The 19,265-nt window shown below is 48.3% G+C and overlaps 1 protein-coding gene across 1 annotated transcript in view; it reads left to right on the forward strand.

The window, feature by feature from the left end:
- STX18 (syntaxin 18) overlaps positions 1-19,265 on the forward strand; it is a 559,937-nt gene that overhangs the window by 127,369 nt on the left and 413,303 nt on the right. The window contains exon 3 of the mRNA XM_069641306.1: positions 11,557-11,672. Coding sequence (XP_069497407.1) covers positions 11,557-11,672 — 116 coding nt within the window. The remainder of the gene's footprint in view (positions 1-11,556; positions 11,673-19,265) is intronic.

Below are 19,265 nucleotides of genomic sequence, written 5' to 3' on the forward strand. Positions count from 1 at the left end.
ATTTACACATCCAAGTCCCTTTTCTTGGCTTCTCCTGGCTCTTGACAATGCTTCCTTATACCATGCAGGTCGTTGACTTCTTTTTACTTTGACCAATACTAGGTTTATCATACCATACCCTTCTTTTTTTTTTAAACTTTTATTTTTGTCAGCAGAGGATAATAGCTTACACATGCATCGGAGGAGCCAAGTTGACTCCGCACAATATTCAACAGAGAGCAGCGATACATATAAGTGGTAATATAAAACAAGCATGAGTAAACCATCATGAGGCGTTCAGAGGTAAGACATTCCTTCAAGAGGATTGCGATGAGTTGTCCTCAGATGAGGACGCGTCCAGGCCGTTGAGATAACTGTTGAAAGGAGACCAGATGTTTTTTGGCCAGGAGTGGGCCGGGACGGTAGTGAGGTACTCCTCCTCAGAGTTCCAGGACCATGTTAGTAAATTCAACCATTTCTGGAATGTGGGGGGGGGGGGAGGACTTCCAATTTTGTAGCACACATTTTTTGGCAACTAGGCAGCTCACATTTAACAATTTGGCATTGCCCCTGGCACCCTCAGCCCCCCACATCCCAAACAGAACCCCAAGCGGGTCAGGCTCAATAACAGTGTCACAAATTTCTGAAAGCGTCTTCAGGATCTCGCCCCAAAATGTAGTTAACTTCGGACAGTCCCAAAACATATGGAGATGACTAGCATTATCAGCACCGCAGCGAGGGCAGAGTCTCGGGTCTGAGCGAGCAAACTGAGAAACTCTGCGTGGGGTATAGTACAATCTGTTCACCAGTTTGTATTGAATCGTGCGATAGTGAAGGTTCGAGGGAGACTCTTCTAGTGTGGGAGCACATTTTCGTCCAAAGTTGGTCAGTGAGATCCAACTCTAGGTCAGTTGCCCAGTCATCCCGGGCCCTGGATGTCAGTGTTGGGGAGGCACTCAGGAGGAGTTTGTATAGCTAGGATACCACCCCGCGGGCCCCACCCGAGTTGGCGATGTAGGAAATCCCAGGGGAGTCAGGGGGTTCATCAGGAAACTCAGGCCAAGCATTACCGAAAGCGGCCCGGAGTCTGTAAAATTGTAGCAACTCCAGCGATGAACCCGAGTGACAGGGCCTCCAAGTCTGTGGAGTTATAAACTGCCCGTCCGGGTAGAAGTCAGTGAAAGCTAGATATCCCAAGGACTGCCAGTGCCTGGCCAGAGCTATGTCATTTGTGGGTTCCAGCCTGGGGAACCGCCAGGCCGGAAGCCACTTATAGTATGGATGTTCCTCGGCACAGGTAACGAATAATCGCCCCCAGGCATTCACTGTGGTGCGGACTGGGTCAATGTCCGAGTCCGGTTGGTAACGTCGATGTAGTATCAATGACATCAAGTCGGTGCCAGACGCCGCAAGGGTCTCGAGCTTGACATGAGGGCGTGGGGGGGGCCCGGGTACCAGTAGGAGGCGAACTGTGCCTGCGCAGCGATGCAGTACCGCAACATGTCAGGGGCCATGAAGCCACCCTGTTCGTAGGGCAGTGTCATAGCGAGCCATTTTTTGCGAACGGCCCCTGAGTGCCACAGAAACTGAGCTCACAGCTTGTGTAAATCTGTAAAATATTTCTTACCGGGCCAGATGGGTACATTAGTGAATACGTACAGCAGTTTAGGAAGTAGTATCATTTTTACAAGTGGAAGTCTGCCAGCTAAAGAGAGAGGGAGAGGCGACCAATGCGCCACCTTGGCTGCAGCTTGTTCTGCCACGGCTGTGTAGTTGTCCGCCAGGAGGTTATCTCTTGACAGGGACACCTGAATACCCAGGTATTTAATCCCGTCAGGCGACCTGTGGAGTGGGTACTCGGTGGCGGGTGGCGCCGTAGAGCTCGTGAGGGGGAAGATTTCAGACTTAGTGTAATTGATCGTAAAGCCAGAGTATGTCCCGATGCGGGTAATGTCACGCAATATTGGGTCAAGGTGAGTATTGGGGTCCCTGACAAACAACAGCACGTCATCAGCGTACAGTGAAATAATTTCGGGGGTATCTCGTAGTCGTATCCCCTTGTGCGAGTGGCGCGCCCGGACATAGTCCGCCATGGGCTCGATGGCCAGGGCAAACAAGATCGGTGAGAACGGGCATCCCTGGCACGTGCCTCTGAAGAGAGGGATCAGGCTGGAAGTATGGGAGTTGACGCGGACCCTGGCTACCGGAGAGGTATACAGTAATTTAATATATGCAATCATCCTGGGTCCCACGCCCATGATCTCGAGGACAAGCCACGTGTACTTCCAGGACACCATATCAAAGGCCTTCTGGGCATCCAGGGTGATCGCTACCACACTGACCCCCTGATCGATGCCCGCCATAACATTGAGAAGCCTCCTGATATTATGGGATGTAGATCTCCCGGGCAAGAAGCCCGACTGGTCATCATGCACCATGTAGGACATGATGGGCAGGAAGCGGCTAGCGATTACCTTAGCAAAGATTTTTGTATCCAAGTTTATCAGCGAGAGGGGCCAATAGGACCTGCATTCGTCACTAGGCTTACCAGGCTTTAGCAGGACCGTGATGACAGCCTCTCGTAGAGTCGGGGGAAGGGATCCCAGCCTAAGTGACTCATTCCACACCTCAAGCAATTCAGGGGCTAGTATCGCCATGTGTTCCTGATAAAATTTGGCCGTTAGCCCGTCAGGACCCGCTGCCTTTCCTTTAGGGAGACTGGATATGGCCTCCACTATTTCATTCAATGTAATGGGGGAATTTAATTGATCTCTAGTGGCAGGCGAGACATAATGATATGATATGGCATTTGTAACGCGCCTATACACAAGTGTTTCAAGGCGCGACGAGGCAGGGAGGGGGGAACAAGGGGAGACAGACACCGATCCTACTAGGCCAGGTGTCATTCAGATTGCGCGAGTGGTAGGAATCTGCTCCAGGAGTTCCCGCATCTGGGAGTCGCTATGTTCATGAGGTTGGGAGTATAATTCGGAGTAGAAGCCTGCAAAGACTTTGAGGATTTGCTGGTCGGACCATTGTAGATTCCCCATGCCATCTTTGATACAGGTTATTTGGGATTGACCCCATTCCCCTCTTGCCAGTGCAGCCAGCGTTTTGCCGGGTCTGTCACCCTCACCATATTTGCGTGCTGCCTGCGGGCGGCTGAAATATTGGACTTCCCTGAGAGCGTGTTCATTAAAGGTTTTGAGCTCGTCGCTCATCTGGGAGAGGACACCTGGGCCGACCGAGGCTGGGTGGGCTCGTTCAAGGTCCCGTAGTTTAGCTTCACTGCGGGATAGGGAGGCTCTTATGTTTTTAAGGACCCCAGACTCCCTGGAGATGGATGCCCCCCTGATAAATGCCTTGAAGGCATCCCAGCGTACCCCCAGGGTGGTGGCCTGGGGCAGATTGTGCTCAAAGTACGTCTGGATGTCGGTGAGGATGTCTGCCTTGAACACAATATCCCGCAGGGCGGCTGATTTGAATCGTCACGCATAGCCAGTAGGGACGGGCATCCCCATCTCCACGGTGATCAGGACCGGTGAATGATCAGATAGTGTGCGCGCGAGTATCCGTGTTTCCACAACTCTGCCCAGCAAGGGGCCGAACAGCAGGACCATGTCGATCCTGGAGGAGCTGTCGTGAACTGAAGAGTAATAGGTGAACTTGCACGCCTGCGGATGTAGGGCCCTCCAAGCATCATGAATATCGAGTGTCCCGATGTGGGACAGCAATCTACGCGCTGCGCCAGATGGGGACCTAGGAGCAGTACCAGTTCGGTCTATCCCAGTATTCAGAATGAAGTTCATGTCCCCTCCTCCCCCAGATGATCTGCACCCCAACGTACCTTAACAGTATGGATACTACCTTGTCCACAAAATCAGGAGAGTCAACATTGGGGCCGTAAGTGTTTACCAGTAAGTAATCCCTGTTGGCTATGGCGCAGTATAACACAACGTACATCCCCTCGGGATCAATGTAACTCTTGTGGAGAGCCCACTTAATTGACTTATGAATCATCGTTACCACCCCTCTAGCGCGCGTGGAGTATTAGGTGAAATACCTGTGTGGCCCCATGATGGCGCAACGTTCTTGATCAGAGGGCCCTTCTGAGTGTTATGTTGACTTTGCCAATACTTGTGTTTCACAAAATACAGCTCGTAGTATCCGTTAACTTTACAACCTTTCTTTCATTCCACTCAAGAGTGCTCAAAAGTTGCTTTTGCTCTGCTTGTCATTCAAATGTGTTTATAATGGTTTTCTGTTTGTTCGTTATTTCACAGTGTTTGCAAAAGTTCTGTGCGTTATTGAATAGTAACTTTCATTTTGTTCGTTATTCAAAAATACTTGTACTTGTTCTGTGCAATATTTAAAAGCACTTGTAAACATTTTCGTTAGTTTGGCATTCAAAAGCATGCTCATTGCATATTCGTCTGTTAGCCCGGTGTCTCCCACACTCACTGGTCGGAGCTTATGGTGTTGCAAGGTCTTTGCCACCAATGGTCTCTGCTTTCCTGTGCGTTACCTCGTCTTCCTCTCCCAGCGGCTGTTTGTGGCACGGCTCCCCAGTGATGTTCCACCTGCAGGTCAGGATTTCTGTGACTGATTTGCTTGTTCACACTAGTCTCCCTCTCGCGGACTGCTACCGGCTTCCAGCACACCTTGGCTTTGCTTCCTGCTGCATTAACTGTGCACCTGCACACAGGTCTCGAGCGCTCCTCTTGCCACACCGTCTTCCCGGCTGCTGCCTCGGCCTCCACAGCTGACTCTGCTTCCACAGCTGATCTGCTTTTAAAGTTCCCGCCTCCATGATTATTCAAAAAAGGATTAGACCGCACACCACTACAGAGGTAGTCCTGCATTACTCTTGTTGTCCACCTCCCTGTCTCAGTATTGGTTTGGGGTTGATATGTGACTGCATTAATGAAATGAGTATGCGTTGTTCTAGTTATTCTCTTATTCCCAGTAGCATACTGGTGTGTTTTGCGGACGATTTTAGTGGAAATGGCTGACAAAAGCCTATAAAGGCTTGAGGGATTGTTGTGAAAGGGAAATGGGGGGATACCATGTCTCACCTAAGGGCGTGCTCTCCCCACTCTACAAGTCTCCTCCTCCCCAGTCATCCTCCGTCATATAGCCACCCCCAGGGTCTGGATCCAAACGCGATGACCTTTCCTTGGCCGCCCGAGAGGAGGCTACAGGGGGAAAAGAAATGAGGACGACCTTCAGGTTCCTCACACTCCTCAAACATCATGCGCTCCATGATGGCCCATAGGGAATCCCACTGAATGGAATCAAAGGCCATCTCAAAATCTACTGCGAACAGTGCAAGTGGACTCAGTATCATACTGGCTTGACTTATAGCAAAATGTACCCTCCGGAGGTTCATGCCTGTAGATCTGGCGGGCATGAACCCCTATTGGTCTGGATGTATTAGAAAGTCAATTACCCCCAGTTAACGATTGGCCAACACCCTCGCCAAGATCTTGGCCTCCCCATTTATAAGATAAATTGGCCTATAAGAGGCGCACTGATCTGGTGGTTTACCAGACTTTGGGAGAACTACAATCCTCGCTTTACGAAGATCTGGAGGAGGCATCCCTCATGCTTACTTTGTGCATATAGGCTTTGAAGTGCCCCAATAATCCAGTTCCCTAGCCGCTTGCAGACCTCTATGGGAAACCCATTGGACCCCAGGGCCGTCCCTGACTGGCGTTGTGAGATCAATGCAGCATTCTCTTCCTCAGTAACCTGTTTCCAGCCCCAGTTTCTGCTTGAGATATAGAGGGGTTATTGATTCAAGCACTTGCATCTCCCCTTCCAAGGGTAGCCCCTGTGGGGCGGAGTATAAGGAATCATAGTACCGAGTAAAAGCGACAGCTACAGCCTCATCATCTGTCAGGACCTCACGTACCCATTACCTTTGTCCCTCCTCTCCAACCACCCTAACACCCTGCCTGCTTTATCCCCCGATTCATGGATCTGACTGCGCACTGCCCAATGTGCCTGCCTAATGTTGTCTAAAGCCACATTCTGAAGCATTTCTTGGGCGGTTAACAAAGTCTCCTTGGAAGCCTAGGATCCAGATGCAAGGAAGTCTTCTTCAGATGCAATAAATGCCTGTTCGGCCTCCTTTACAAGTAATGTATGTTGGTTCCTTTTTGCCGCTACCAACGAGAGCGTTTCTCCCATGAGGATGGTTTTCTATCCCTCCCAAGTGTCCGCTTGGCCATGCACCATCAGTGCCCATAGATCATACAGCAGCTCAAGTGTTAGAGCAGGGGCCCGAGGGATGCATAAAACGTTAGGATACCCCACATTGTCGCCCACAACTCTTCCCCTCACTAAAACAAACCGTCCATGCCGATCTAGATGTATTTCCCTAACTGTGAAGGGGACACGCTGGTGAATGAGAAGCAAGGTACCCTGTGCTCCCCTGGAGAACCCAGAGTGAAAGGCCATCTTGTAGTTAGATGTTAGACTCTGTCCCCGCTAGGTGTGTTTCTGTAAATCTGGTAAATGCCTATTAAGAAGCTGCAGTACCAGCCTTTGTTTAATACCGGGGCACAGCGCATTCACATGCCAGGTTAATAGACAGACTGCCCGGTCATGTGCCATCCCCCCTGAGAACATGTATTACTAGTCGTGCAAGGTGTACACTGAGTGGATCCCCCGCTCCCTGTATACCTCCGTGGTAGAAGAAAAGTGGCCCTACGCTTCCCTGCCATAGACATCTATAGCTGCACTGGTGAAACAAACAGCCTGACCAATAGAACTTTCCCATGCTCCCTCCCTGTACTGTCCCCCCAACTTGAAGCACCTGTCGCCTGAACCCTGTGTCAACCATACACGAGACAACCAAGTCAGCCATGATTGGGGCTACCATTGAAGCAACCAGTGTGCACCTCAAGCCTCTGTCCGAAGCTCGCTATCCCCAATTTCTTAATTTACTGGAGCCTTTGATGTGGAAACAGTCAGCAATTTGAGGTCCGGTGCGCCGACAGAGAGGAGCCGGTCTCCTTTTGCCTCTCATACGTTGCCTGCCACATCCTGGGTGTTTTCAGTGCCTGCAAGCGGCACAGAGCCGTACAAGGCATGTGAGGATGATCGAACATCTCATTGCCCCAGCCGCTCCCTGTGTGGTTTAGGCACCGGTACAGACAAAACTTGCATTTCCAGCCAATCCCACACTTTCTTAGGAGTATGAAAAAGATGAACAATCCCACCGTGGTACATCTTGAGCAGCAGGGGAATTTAATGCCTAGCGAAATCAGCTTTTTTTTAGCAGTCAAATGATTGGTGGGATTTCTGTACTTCCTACGTGAAGTCTGGAAAAAAACCCTATCCAGTTGTCGTTGTAGGTGATTGGGCCCGTCGCCCTTGCCATGTATAGTAGGGTGTCCCGGTCTCTATCATTTAAGAGTTCTGCGATTATTGTACACTGAAGCGCTCCAGCAACAGGCCGACCTGTCTGGATTTGACATGCTCTTTCTATGGAGAAGAAATTAGAGAGTTCTTTCGCTGCTATGAAAAACCTGAAGGCGTCTCCCTAGCTAGTCCCCGTGGATCTGTCATCCAGCTGGCCAGGAAATGGCCATCGCTATTGGATCCAGTTCCTGGGGGTGGACCAGTGAGGCAGGATCACCTCAATCGGGGGTCGAGTGGGAGTGGGACACCGACGAGTGAGACGCTGCATCCCCCTTCCTTCAACACCTTTTCCCCATCCTACCACGTAGGACATTCAAAATCACTGTCCCTCCCCCTTTCCGACACAAACCCTTTTACACGACACACAAGAGAACGGATTAACACCAGAGCCATTTACCTGACATGTCCCAATACAAGGGTCAGACAAATTCAGGCAATTAATCAGAATCACACACACCTGACAGCCTTTTCCCTTCCCCACAGGGATAAAAGGTGGAGCAAGAGAGCACAGTATGATCAAGGCAGACAGTATGGCGAGACGGCTAACCCAGCATGGCAGTTCAAGAGAAGGAGAAAGGCGGCAGGAATCGAGAGGGTGGCGAGGAGAGAAGTGACCTTGCCCTTTTCATCCAAAGCCTGCAGAGCCTTTGTGGAGGAAAGCATAAGACTGCAAACAATAGCTCAAGTGTCATGCAGCAGATGTCAACGGGGCAAGCCTATGCCGATAAGCAGGAGCAAGGGCAGCTCCTGCGGCCGTGGTACTGGCCTTGATGCCAGTGAAGACGAAAGCCAAGTGGTTCATCACAGCCGGTGAGTCGAGGGGAGAACCGATAAGAACAGGGCTGTTGTATGAGAAGCGCAAAGTTGCAAGTTTGAACCAAGTTTAATGAACTGTGTAAAGAACTGTAAAAAGTGTAAAGGGGAGACCAGCTGCAGAGGGAAAACCGGCACCACATGGATGCTAAATCAAGAGACTCTGGCCGACCCCCATCAAAGCGAAACTTCGGGTACCAGAAGGCCGTACGAGAGTCGCCGAAAGAGGTCAAAGTGGTCATACAGGAGGTCTAGTAAATTCCATGTACAATCAAAAGACTTTGATCTACACCATTGTGAAAGCAAGTGAAGTGAATCCCACAAACGCAAGAGGCAAGAGTGAGCCCGACCGAGGGATGCGGACGAGAAGGGGGCAAGGCTAAAGTCGCAGGAAACAGTGTGTTGACAAGAGTGAACCCGGCCTAGGGATGTCCACTGGAACTGTTTGAAAAGACATTAAGATTTGTGAGCAAAGGACAAGCCTTAGGGAACCTAGAGAAGGGGAGGTTGAAAGTGAAGAAGGGTCAGCACCCAGAAGCGGGGCCCCCCGGGCTGAATCCATCACCCCATAGAAACCGTGAAAAGGAACTTTGTATTTGTTTGTTATTTTTCTGACCCTCGAAGGCAAGAGACTTTTGTTGAAAAGAGACTTGGCTGTCGAGGCATTTGAGAAGTGGAAACCAGAATTGTTGCCTCCTGCTGGAGAAAGCGAGAATTGTGCTGTGCTTCAAGATCCCATCTTACCCCGTGTTCAAAACTTGGGGAAGGGAGATCCAAGCTATCGCATCCTGACATTATTTATGGACACTTCTTTCTTTTCTTGAAAATCATCCCAAACCTCTTTTGTATTAGTTGTAAGGTTTGGCAATAGGTTTCTCTTAGTAAAGGCCCCTTTTTTTTGACACGCCACTAGGACTGCCTTATTTTCATTTGATGGTCAGTGCTTGCTCCGATCTTAGATTTAGGTTTATATTAGGCGTTTTTTGTACCTGCATACAGTTTAATAAACACTCTTAAACTGTGATCACTTGTGTCTGTCTTTACTGTTGTCACCATGAGTTCCTCACAGTGCCATCAGGTCTACCAGCCATTGCTCCAAGAAAAGTTCCATGCAGTGCCCTTCCTCCTCCTCTGGCAGCCCAAGAATGCGGATGTTATTATGCCACAATCGTCCTTCATTATCCTCTGCTCTGTTCTCCTGGGCATTACGTTTTTTGGAGACTGACACAAGTTGCTTCACCATGCGCTTGAGTGTGTCCTCTGAATCTGAAAAGCGCTGCTCCGCCTCTCCCATTCTTCAAGACAATGTTCGGAAGTTCTGCCGCTAGAAAGACACCTCGGATGAGAGGCTGTCCCTTTTTTTTCCATAGAGCATCTGGATTCTCCAATGGCGCTCTTTATGTCGGTGAGCGAGATCTGGGGGACACATTCTGCTGTCTCTGAGTTGGATGCCGGTGGGCCCTGCGTCATAACTGGCGGGGGGTCACTTACTGTGTACCAGTACAATTTGTTCTGGAGGCCCGCCTTCCGGAGTTTCTTTTGCCATGGCGCGTGTACAGCAGTTCCCATTGAAGATTGGTTGTTGGCAGTAGTCTCCTCTACAGGTCTGCTGGTAATGCTGCATGTTTTTAGCTGCTACCCAGGGAAAGCTTCTGTGCATCTTCTCCCTCAAGCCCCACACAAGATTCTAAGCCTCTGTCCTGGCCCCTATCCCCTTTGGAAGGCGTGCCTGTCTGTTGATTTGTGCCTGGTCTCTTCGTCCTGGTGGTCTTGATTAGCTGCTGAGCCACACTCCCTAGCAGTGCCGTGGGTGCACTGCTGGGCTGCGCTGCCGGCGCTGGCGTTGCCACTCTGCCCTTGTGGTTGCCCACTTTCTCTACCGGACCCCACTAAGGGACTTCCGCTCCTGTGGTTTTAGCCCCCCCCCAGAGGCCTAGCACTGTCTTGCCAACTCTCTCTAGTGTACCCTCCATTTCTTCGGGGGTCTCGGATGCTTCTTCTCTCTGTATGGACACCCTGCACGGCCAGAGCACCTCCTTTCTTGCAACGCCGCACTGCCTCTCCTTCGCCCTAGGGCCTGATGAGCTCAGCAGCTGTCCGAGCCCTCGGCCGACTCTGCACTATGGTGCCCGCACCTCCCTGTCACTTTAGCTGTGTGGGATCGGGTCTTCTCTGCACAGATTTTGCTAAATAAAACAGCAGGATATAGCAGGGACTCTCCGCCACCACTTTCTGCCGAAATAAGCAGGATTTCTATGTTCTGTCAGGATGTTTCTGGCAGGATATTGGCAGCCCCAGCAGAGCACGAGAGACTCAAGACTCCATCCGCTGGCTGCTCAACAGCACCCCCCCCTATTAACAAGTATTGAAGGGAGGAAGCATACCCCATTTTGGGGGGTATACATGAGAAAGTCATAAACATCCTGGTAAGGGAATTTACCAGGAGTTTCAAGAGGAACCCTTTTAACCCAATGGAAATACAGATTATGAGAAAGTGAATGTGAGCCACGATTGAGTGACCTTTTTGATCAACACAAGAAATTAAGAAAGGGCAAAAAAGGGAAAGCAAAGTATTTGAAGAGTGAGAATAAGAGGAACTTATGAAAAGGCTAATTTTCCTGCAGGAAAACCCCTCTTCGAGTTAGATAGGATTCCCCCACACCTCTTATGTTAAGTGTTGGTTATAGACTTATTTTCAAAATAATGCCACTGTGTCCGAGGTTTACGCTTGATCCCTTACAATAGGTAGCCAGTCTTTTTCAGTGGAGGCCTGCTGCTTTGGAATTCTCTCCTGAAAGAAATGTAAGAAAACTAGGATCGTATGATTTGTCTGCATGTATGTAGACTGGATTGCATTTTCCTTAAATAACATTGCACCAGCACAGGCCATGTTCCGATATGGCATGAATTTCTGTTTGAAGAAGCTGCACTTTTGCTTTACAAATCTGAAATAACAGAACAAGTAAGACTCAACTTAAAACATCCGCTGTAAAACAAGGGCAGAGGTTTTGCAATAGTTTTTGTGATGAGACATATTTTCTTTGAAGGATTTGTTTTAGCCATACTATAACTATTTCTCCAACTGAATGATTAACTATGCTGTCTAAGGCATACTCTAAGCTCTAAAATGTAAAATCGTATTCATGTCTTACAGATGGCAGGGTGCATAAGAAATGTACTATTGATATTGGTAGTACACAAGCTATTTAACACTTTCAAGAGCTAGTTTGTACTCATTCTTCGCTAACAAAAATGTTACTTGCCATTTTCCCAATTGTATGTGTCTTTTAATTACATGGATATACATGCCAAATGTACTCTTCATTTGTCTTTCAGTCATATTGTTTCTGAGTTTTCAAGGATGACAGATGCAGAACGTGATCAGATTGATCAAGATGCACAGATATTTATGAGGACGTGTGCAGATGCGATTCAACAACTAAGAATTGAAGGTACATACCTTAATGGAAATTATTTTGGAGTTGTGCCTTGTAAATCCACACACAAGACCACTCGAACAAGGTGAAATAATTAACTCACTCAGTAATCCAAAAGAAATAATTGTCAATTGTTCTAAAGAACTGCATTTAGAGGACCTTGACTTTGTATTACTGAGTGTAAAAAGTAACAAACAAACCTGAAACACATTGAGAACTGTTAGTGTGACTTTGTCTGATTGTGTTAAACCTTTGATGTCTAGTGTGCAAACTTGTAGCAATAAGAAATAGAAACTGCTGGCGGGGGGCTCAAATGCAATGAAATGCCAACTGAGGGAAGTGGTTGATTTGCCCCTTGCAATGTCAAGGGGTATCTATCATTTACTCACTGGCCCCTGAAGATTTGAATAGTCACTTGGGCCTTGTCCCTAATTAGGTAGTGGAAAATGGTTAGGTTACTTCATCACAATTTTGCTCCCATAGTAAACACTCCACTCAGACTGCACTCATGCATGTCTCCAACTTTCTCTGATGCTCACTTCTCCAAATTCTCTTCTATACTTCTCCATATTGACTTTGCTTCTGCTTTCAACACTGTTTACCGTTCCTTTCTTCTCCTTATTGTCCAACAAATGGAATTTGCATATCTGCTCTACCCTGGATTGCCCCCTGCCTGCAAAGCTGCTCCTTTTAAAATCTATTGGGACTAGCAAACCTCTAACCCCACCCCTCTCCCTATCGGCATAACGTAAGGATCAGTCGTTGGACCTTTGTTCTTCACTCACTATACCTCTTCTTAAGGCAGACTCATCTCATCATTTGCCTTTCACTACCACCTCTTTGCCAATTATACTCAAATCATTTTCTCCTTCCCTTCTTTCACTCCAGCCATCTCGGAACGGCATCCAAGCCGTCTCATTCCAGTCCCTCACTGGGTGGCTCTCTGCTGCCTCACGCTAAATGCTTTACAAACAGAAGCCCCTTTTGTTTTGGCTACCAACATCATCCCTACCTTCTACTATCGCCTTCTCGCCTGACGTTCTTGCTCCCTCATCCAAGGCATGCAACCTCAGGATTCCTCTTTGATAGCGACCTCTGACAATGCATCACTAGTACTGCCTCTGCTGCTTGTATTAACCATTGTGATGAATCGGTGACGCTTCCTTCCACAAACCTGGTCTGGTTTCCCTGCTCCTCTGGCCAGGGAAAGGCAGACGCTTCCTGATCCCCACCCTGGGGATGGTGCACTGCGGGATGATCACATGGGGGGGTGGGGCACAGACCATGAAGACTAGGAAGCCCCCGTTTAACTTTCCCCGCAATTCCACACTTTTTTATGGCTGTTTGCCAATCTGCAGAAGTTGAAAGAACTAATTCTATTAATGGGGACTACAAGTCCCATAATCCCAGAAGTACTGGGATGAGGAAGTGGGCTGACGAAGCATGCTCTAGCTGTAGTCATGCAATTAAGCCTAACAGCCCACACCTGAAGGAACCTTGAAGGCATCAAAGGCCCCCTCAGGCGCAGACAATTGGAAAGAGCTGGAACTGTGACTGGAATGCAAGCTGTAGCAGTAGTAGGAGAACGAAAAAGGCACAAGGCTGGTAAACCACGCAGAAGTGGGAGAACAAGATGGACACCGGAATGTGGAGACAGCAGATTTTACCTGCTTGTTCTGAGAGGGTCCTGTTGCCCCAAACTCTGTAGTGCAGAGGCTGTGTAGCAGAAGACGTGCAGGAGAGCTGTCTTTTTCCATGTGAGTCTGATTGCTGTGGTTGGCAAGCTGCGAACATGCAGGAGACCAAGGCAAGAAGCAGTTAGCAAGCCGTGAGATGAGCTGCCAAAAAGTGTGACCGGACCAGAAACACCTTTTCAGGAAAAGGGTGTGGGTCCCCAGCAAGCCAGAACGAGTAGAAGTTGTGGGAGAAGTCGGGAAAGCAGTACAACCCGCAGAGCAAGTTTCTAAGAAGCTGGTGAGTAAAACACAGCATTCAAACACATTGCACGAGCATGGCTAGCAACAGTAGCCAGCTCCTTGTTAACTCGCGAAGACTGTAAGCGAGTAGAAGTTGTTTTTTGCATCCAAAATACCATGAACAATGGAAATGTATCACTTGCCTACAACACAACAGCTCTCTTACTTGCGTGAAAAGCTAACGTTACTAAAATCAATTGTTCCGTTATTCAAAGACTGTTACTGTGGTCGTATGTCCCTAATTAATGATATGATAAGATGTAGCATTTATAACGCGCCTGTACACAAGTGTTTCTAGGTGAGGCATGACATGGAGAGGGGAAACAAAGGGAGGACAAAATGCCAATCTTACTAGGCCGTATGTCATTCAGATCGCGCAAGTGCGGGAAAGATGGAAGGGGAGAAGTGCCAGGGGGAGGAGAAAGGGGAAGTGCAGTTAACTCTCAAGTGCATCCAGCAGGTGGCTCAAGTTCAGAGAGCAGTGACAGTAGGGTTGCAGATACAGACCCTTAAGTGCTGGGGAGCCCAGAGGCAGTGCAAGGGCAACTAGACATGCAGGAGCCTGGGCCCGAGTTCAGAGGGTGACCAGGTGACCAGTGCGCGGACAGTCAGGTGCATCAGCAGGGGAGAGGAAGAGAGAAAGCAGAAGCGAAAAGGAAGGTCTTGAGTTGCTTCCGGAACCAGAGGTGGTCCTGCTCAAGTTTGAAAGAGGCAGGGAGGCTGTTCCAGAGGGAGGCCGCAGCCAAGGAGATGGATCTGCCCCCAACTCTCTGCTTGAAGAAGCGTCTGACCCACAGAGAGTTGGGGGTGGGTGAACAGAGAGCTCGAGAAGGAAGTTGTTTTGGAAGAGAACGTTGGAGGTAGAGCGGCCTCAGGCCCCAGAAAGCCTTGTGGACGATTCAGAGGGTCTTGAAGTTGATCCTTGCAGCCATGTGGAGTCAGTGAAGAGATTTCATAGCTGGAGAGACACGATCCCTGGGCTTGTGGCCAAGGACAAGTCTCGCAGTCCTGTTCTGGATAAGTTGTAAAGGGCGAAGAGTAGAGGCAGGAAGATTTAGAAAGAGGCTGTTGCAATAGTCCAGCCTAGAGGGGACCAGAGCTCTCGAGACAGTGATCTTCTGGGGGAAAGTGAGAAAAGGAAGAATAGCTCTGAGGAGGGGCAGCTGATAGTTTGACTTCTTAGAGACGTCAGAGATGTGAGAAGACAAGGAGTGGGAGTCGAGGATGACACCAAAGTTCTTAGGCTTACAGGAAGAAGCAGGAAGAGGGCCCAGAGTGGGCGGCCAGAGAGAGAGAGAGGAAAGGAGGCAGCGGGTATCCCAATGAGGAGGAACTCAGTCTTACTGGCATTAAGGCACAGATCATTGGCGGCACACCATTCCTGAATTGCAGCCAGACAGTCTGGTATGAGAGAAGAAGCAGAGGTGGCTGAGGGGAACCTGCAAGAGAGCCGAGTGCCATCCGCATAACATCGAAAATTGGAGCAGAAAGTAGCGATGCAGTGGGCAAGAGGTGCCACGTAGTGGTTAAGCAGCCAAGGAGAGAGGTTAGACCCCTGGGGAACACCACAAGTAGAGTGAGAGAGATAGAAGAGAGGAAAGACACCAGTTGGACCTGAGAAAGGAGGTCAACCAGGCCAGGGCCTGATGAGTAATGCTGAGGTTGTCGCAGAGGCGATTGAACAGGATGGCATGGTTGACCGTGTCAAAAGCAGAGGATAGATCGAGGAGAATGAGGACAGAAGGGAGATTAGAGTCAAAATTGGAGAGCAAGTCTTCATGGGTGTTCAGGAGAGCAGTTTCCGTGCTTCTGACAGTTGTGAAGCCAGACTGGTGGTCATGGAGGCAACCAACAGATTCAGTATGTAGATTAAGCTGGGAGATGGCCAACTTTTCCAAGAATTTGCCCAGGAAAGGAGTGATGGAGATCGGGCGATAGTTAGAGAGGAAGGATCGGCTGAGGGCTTCTTTAGATGGGGGTGTACAGGAGAGTACTTAATGAGGGAGGGGAAAGTTCCAGTGGCAAAGGAGTGATTACAGAAGATGGCCAAAGCTGGAGTAAGAGTATCGATGTGGTCCTGGATGGTTCTGAATGAGCAGGGGAGAACTTGCTTTGACCAGACTTTCATAGATCAGACTTATCTAGAAACGTTGTCGGAGGTGAACAGGGGAAAGGAAAAAGGAGGAGGAGAGACGGCCTCAGATGGACCAGGAGTGGTAGAGGAGGAGAAAGAGGAGGTAGAGCCAGTGTGGGTGGACAGGATGTCTTGTGTTTTAGTAGTGAAATGAGAGGCCAAGGCCGTGCAGTGGGCCTGGGAGGGAACAGAAGAGGTAGAGACTGCAGCAGGATTGGCCAGCTCGTTGCAGATTCTGAAAGGTTCGGCCGAGTTGTTAGTTGTTCGATGCCGCAGAGATGCAGGCTTAGATGTAGGCTCTCTTCCTAGAGAGGCCAGAGAGTCTGTACTTCCTTTGGAGCAGGCAGCAGGCCAGTATGTCTGGCGGTGCGCCCAAGGCCCTCCACTTCCTCTCCGCTACCCTACACTTGCATTTAAGGGCAGCAAGGTCCGAATCGTACCAAGAGTTGCACTTTATTTTGAGCTTGAAGCGGATTCTCATGAATAGGGGCAACTACATCCAGAGTGTTAGAGATGGAGAGATGAAGGTTAAAGAGGGCTGTGTCAGGGTGTGAGTCAGCCAAAGGTGCAGGAGGAGAGAAAGTAGCAACAAAAGCCTCAACTGACACATGCTTCATGTTTCGGTTGACCGAGAAGGTAGGTGGCAGTGCTGGAGTCCGGCTTGACCTGTGGGGAACAGAGAGGTGGTAAGAAAGGAGAAAGTGATCACTCCAAGAGAGAGGAGTGGTGAGAGGGTTAGAGAAGGGGAGGTCTGAGGAGATCAGAAAATCCAGCGTGAGAGAGAGAGAGAGAAAAAAAAAAGAAAAATAAAAAAAAAAGAGGAGTCCTGAAGAAAGGCTAGTAGCATCCAGGTGGATGTTCAAGTCTCAGAGCAGAGGTTGAGAGGTAGACGAAAAGCTCGACGAGGAGAGGTCATCCCGCCCTGAGAGGAATAGGGCGACCTGGCCAGTCACCCTGTAGATACTGGCCACAGTGAGAGAGAGGCCAGGAGAGATAGAGAGCCTGCACACCAGGCATTCAAAGGAGAAGTGCTGCATTGGAATGATAGAAGCAGGGATCCACTTCGGGGAAATCAAGGCTACACCCCCACTGGGATCGTTTGTTCTGGGTTCAGAGAGGATCTTGTAGCCATCGGGAATGAGAGTGTTGAAACTCGTGACAGAGCTGGCCGTAAACCAAGTCTTGGTGAGACCGAGTACATCCAAATAAAGCTCTTCCAGGAGATGGCAGATGTCAAAGGAGTGTTTGACAGCTGAACAAGAGTTGGGAGTAGCGATGTGGAGCAGGTCGCCACATTTGGAGAGGGAACACTGATACCGAACTTTGACAATACAAGAGTTACAGTCTTTAACTTGTGAAAACTACATCAAAGAATGGTTGTATGTGCCTAATTTTGATTCCCAAAGAAGGCCTGAACTCGATCCTTTGCTTTCACATGGGAATACAATTATACACCAATCTTTAAACCTTGAAAACTATATCAAGATGTGATTGTGTGTGCCTAATTCTGATTTTCAAAGAAAGACTGGATCCTATTCTTTATCCTAACATGGCATAACTCTCATTTAAAAAGTTAGTGTGTAACAATTGAAGAAGAAAACAAGCATTAGCCAAGCCAAAAGACTCCCCTTAGTCACACTGAAACCAACCTTTCCCAGAGTTAAAATGTGATCTAACTGTACTGTGAAGTTGATAACAGTTTATTGGCCTAGGATACAAGTGTGCAAGTATTACCTGAAGCCAGGAGAGTGGCCCCAAGGCTTCTCAGTAATTAATTGGGCTGATAACTGGCAGAAAGGTGCAGCTTAAGTTGGGGAAGAGAAACTGGCTGCTTGTAAAGACTATTTTGAAATTGACACAAAATGAGACTGTGGTAGACCCAGCAATGTGAATCTCAAAGGCAAAATCAGGTTGTTATTGAGGCAAACAGACAAGAGAGGCAATGAGGCTGCTCCTTTTGAAGAGAGTTCTTCAGAGCAACAGTGGCTTGTCTACTTAAAGTTATTGAAGTACGTTGAAGTATATCTTGTCGAAGCCTGTGTAAAGGTACAAGTCACTGAAGCTGTGGTAGTAGTCCAAAGTACTGAAGCTGTGCTAGTATATCTGGTTGTCAATGGATGCAATATTGTAGTAGCCCAAACAAAGACAGTACCGCTAGACAAAGGTGACTGTTCTCATAGTTAATGAAGTATCCGTGAAGTTGTTAAAGTTGAAGCAGCAGCACTAAGTCATCCCGACAAATTTACCACTGTGAAGCCCAAAACTGTAACCAAAAGAATACTAACCGTTAACCAAGAACTGTGCATCACTGGTAGTTGTGGATATTGTATTTCTTTTGAACTGTGGCAAGTCTTCTTGAGAAAGGTGACAAAACATTGTAGCTGGGATTACCATTGGTGCTATTTGGAAAAAGTGGTAAGTGAATATTTCACCAAGAAGAAATGTACTAGCGGAACGTTAGTTAACTAACTTTTATGTTGACTTTCGAATATCAAGAATTGATTTGAGACTTTTATTTCTTTGGTTGAACACCAACAGACCCGACTTTGAATCCTGGGGAAGGGAAATCACCCAGGACATTTGAAGGCTATTCAGACTGAATTATGTTCATGTGATGTTGCATTGCAATGTATTTTCTTTGTGTATTTGTTGTAGTGTGAGGGCCAGTTATCCTGTGTTAGTGTTTCTCCTAGTAGGGATAGTGAAGAATGTTTTAATACATTTTCTTTAAGAATAAAATGGTAACAAATCATCAAACAGTTGTCCTCCTCTCATTAGTGACCCCTCACTCCTTCCAAACATTCAAAAAGGTCTTCCATTTCTTACCACTCTCTGAAAACTCTAATCTTCACTCTTGTGCTTGGCAAACTAGACTTTGTCCTACTCCTTGGCATTCTTCTCTACTTCACTACCCGTATTCTCTACAAACTATCCAGATCCTCCCCCACGTTTATCTAGCAACAACACGCTGGTTGGCTCTCTCCATGCACAACCACTACCGTTTCAAGTTCCTTCTCCTAATCTACAAACCTATCAATGGTCTTGCTTCTCAGTACCCGGCAAGTGTGATGAATCCTGCAGAGTGATCACTAGGCCACAGCCGGAGATCGCCTTCCATGTGGCCAGAGGATAGCAGCCGCTACCTGATCCTAACACTGGGGGTAGTATCATGAGGGAGGATCACATGGGAGGAGATGCCTGTCATGGGGAAGTGGTGACTCCTTTGGGAGAAGCGCAGTATTCATCTGCTTATGAGGATGAGATCCCCAAATATGTAATGGCATGCTGTCATTGTACAAATCCCTCCTATGCAAATACCCAAAGAACAGGTTGTAAATAGTCATCTAATCGGTATAAGGTGTATACTTTGGGGGTTCAGGAATTGAATGCAACATCTTCTGATTGTCATGATCCGGTCTTAAATAGAGGTTTAAAACCCAAGGTTAATAAAACCCACTTTTGTACAAGTTTCCCTCTCTCCGACAATGCTAATGCTAA

Source organism: Ambystoma mexicanum, chromosome 1q (assembly GCF_040938575.1).
Source record: "Ambystoma mexicanum isolate Mex_15411 chromosome 1q, UKY_AmexF1_1, whole genome shotgun sequence".
Taxonomy (NCBI): Eukaryota; Metazoa; Chordata; class Amphibia; order Caudata; family Ambystomatidae; genus Ambystoma; species Ambystoma mexicanum.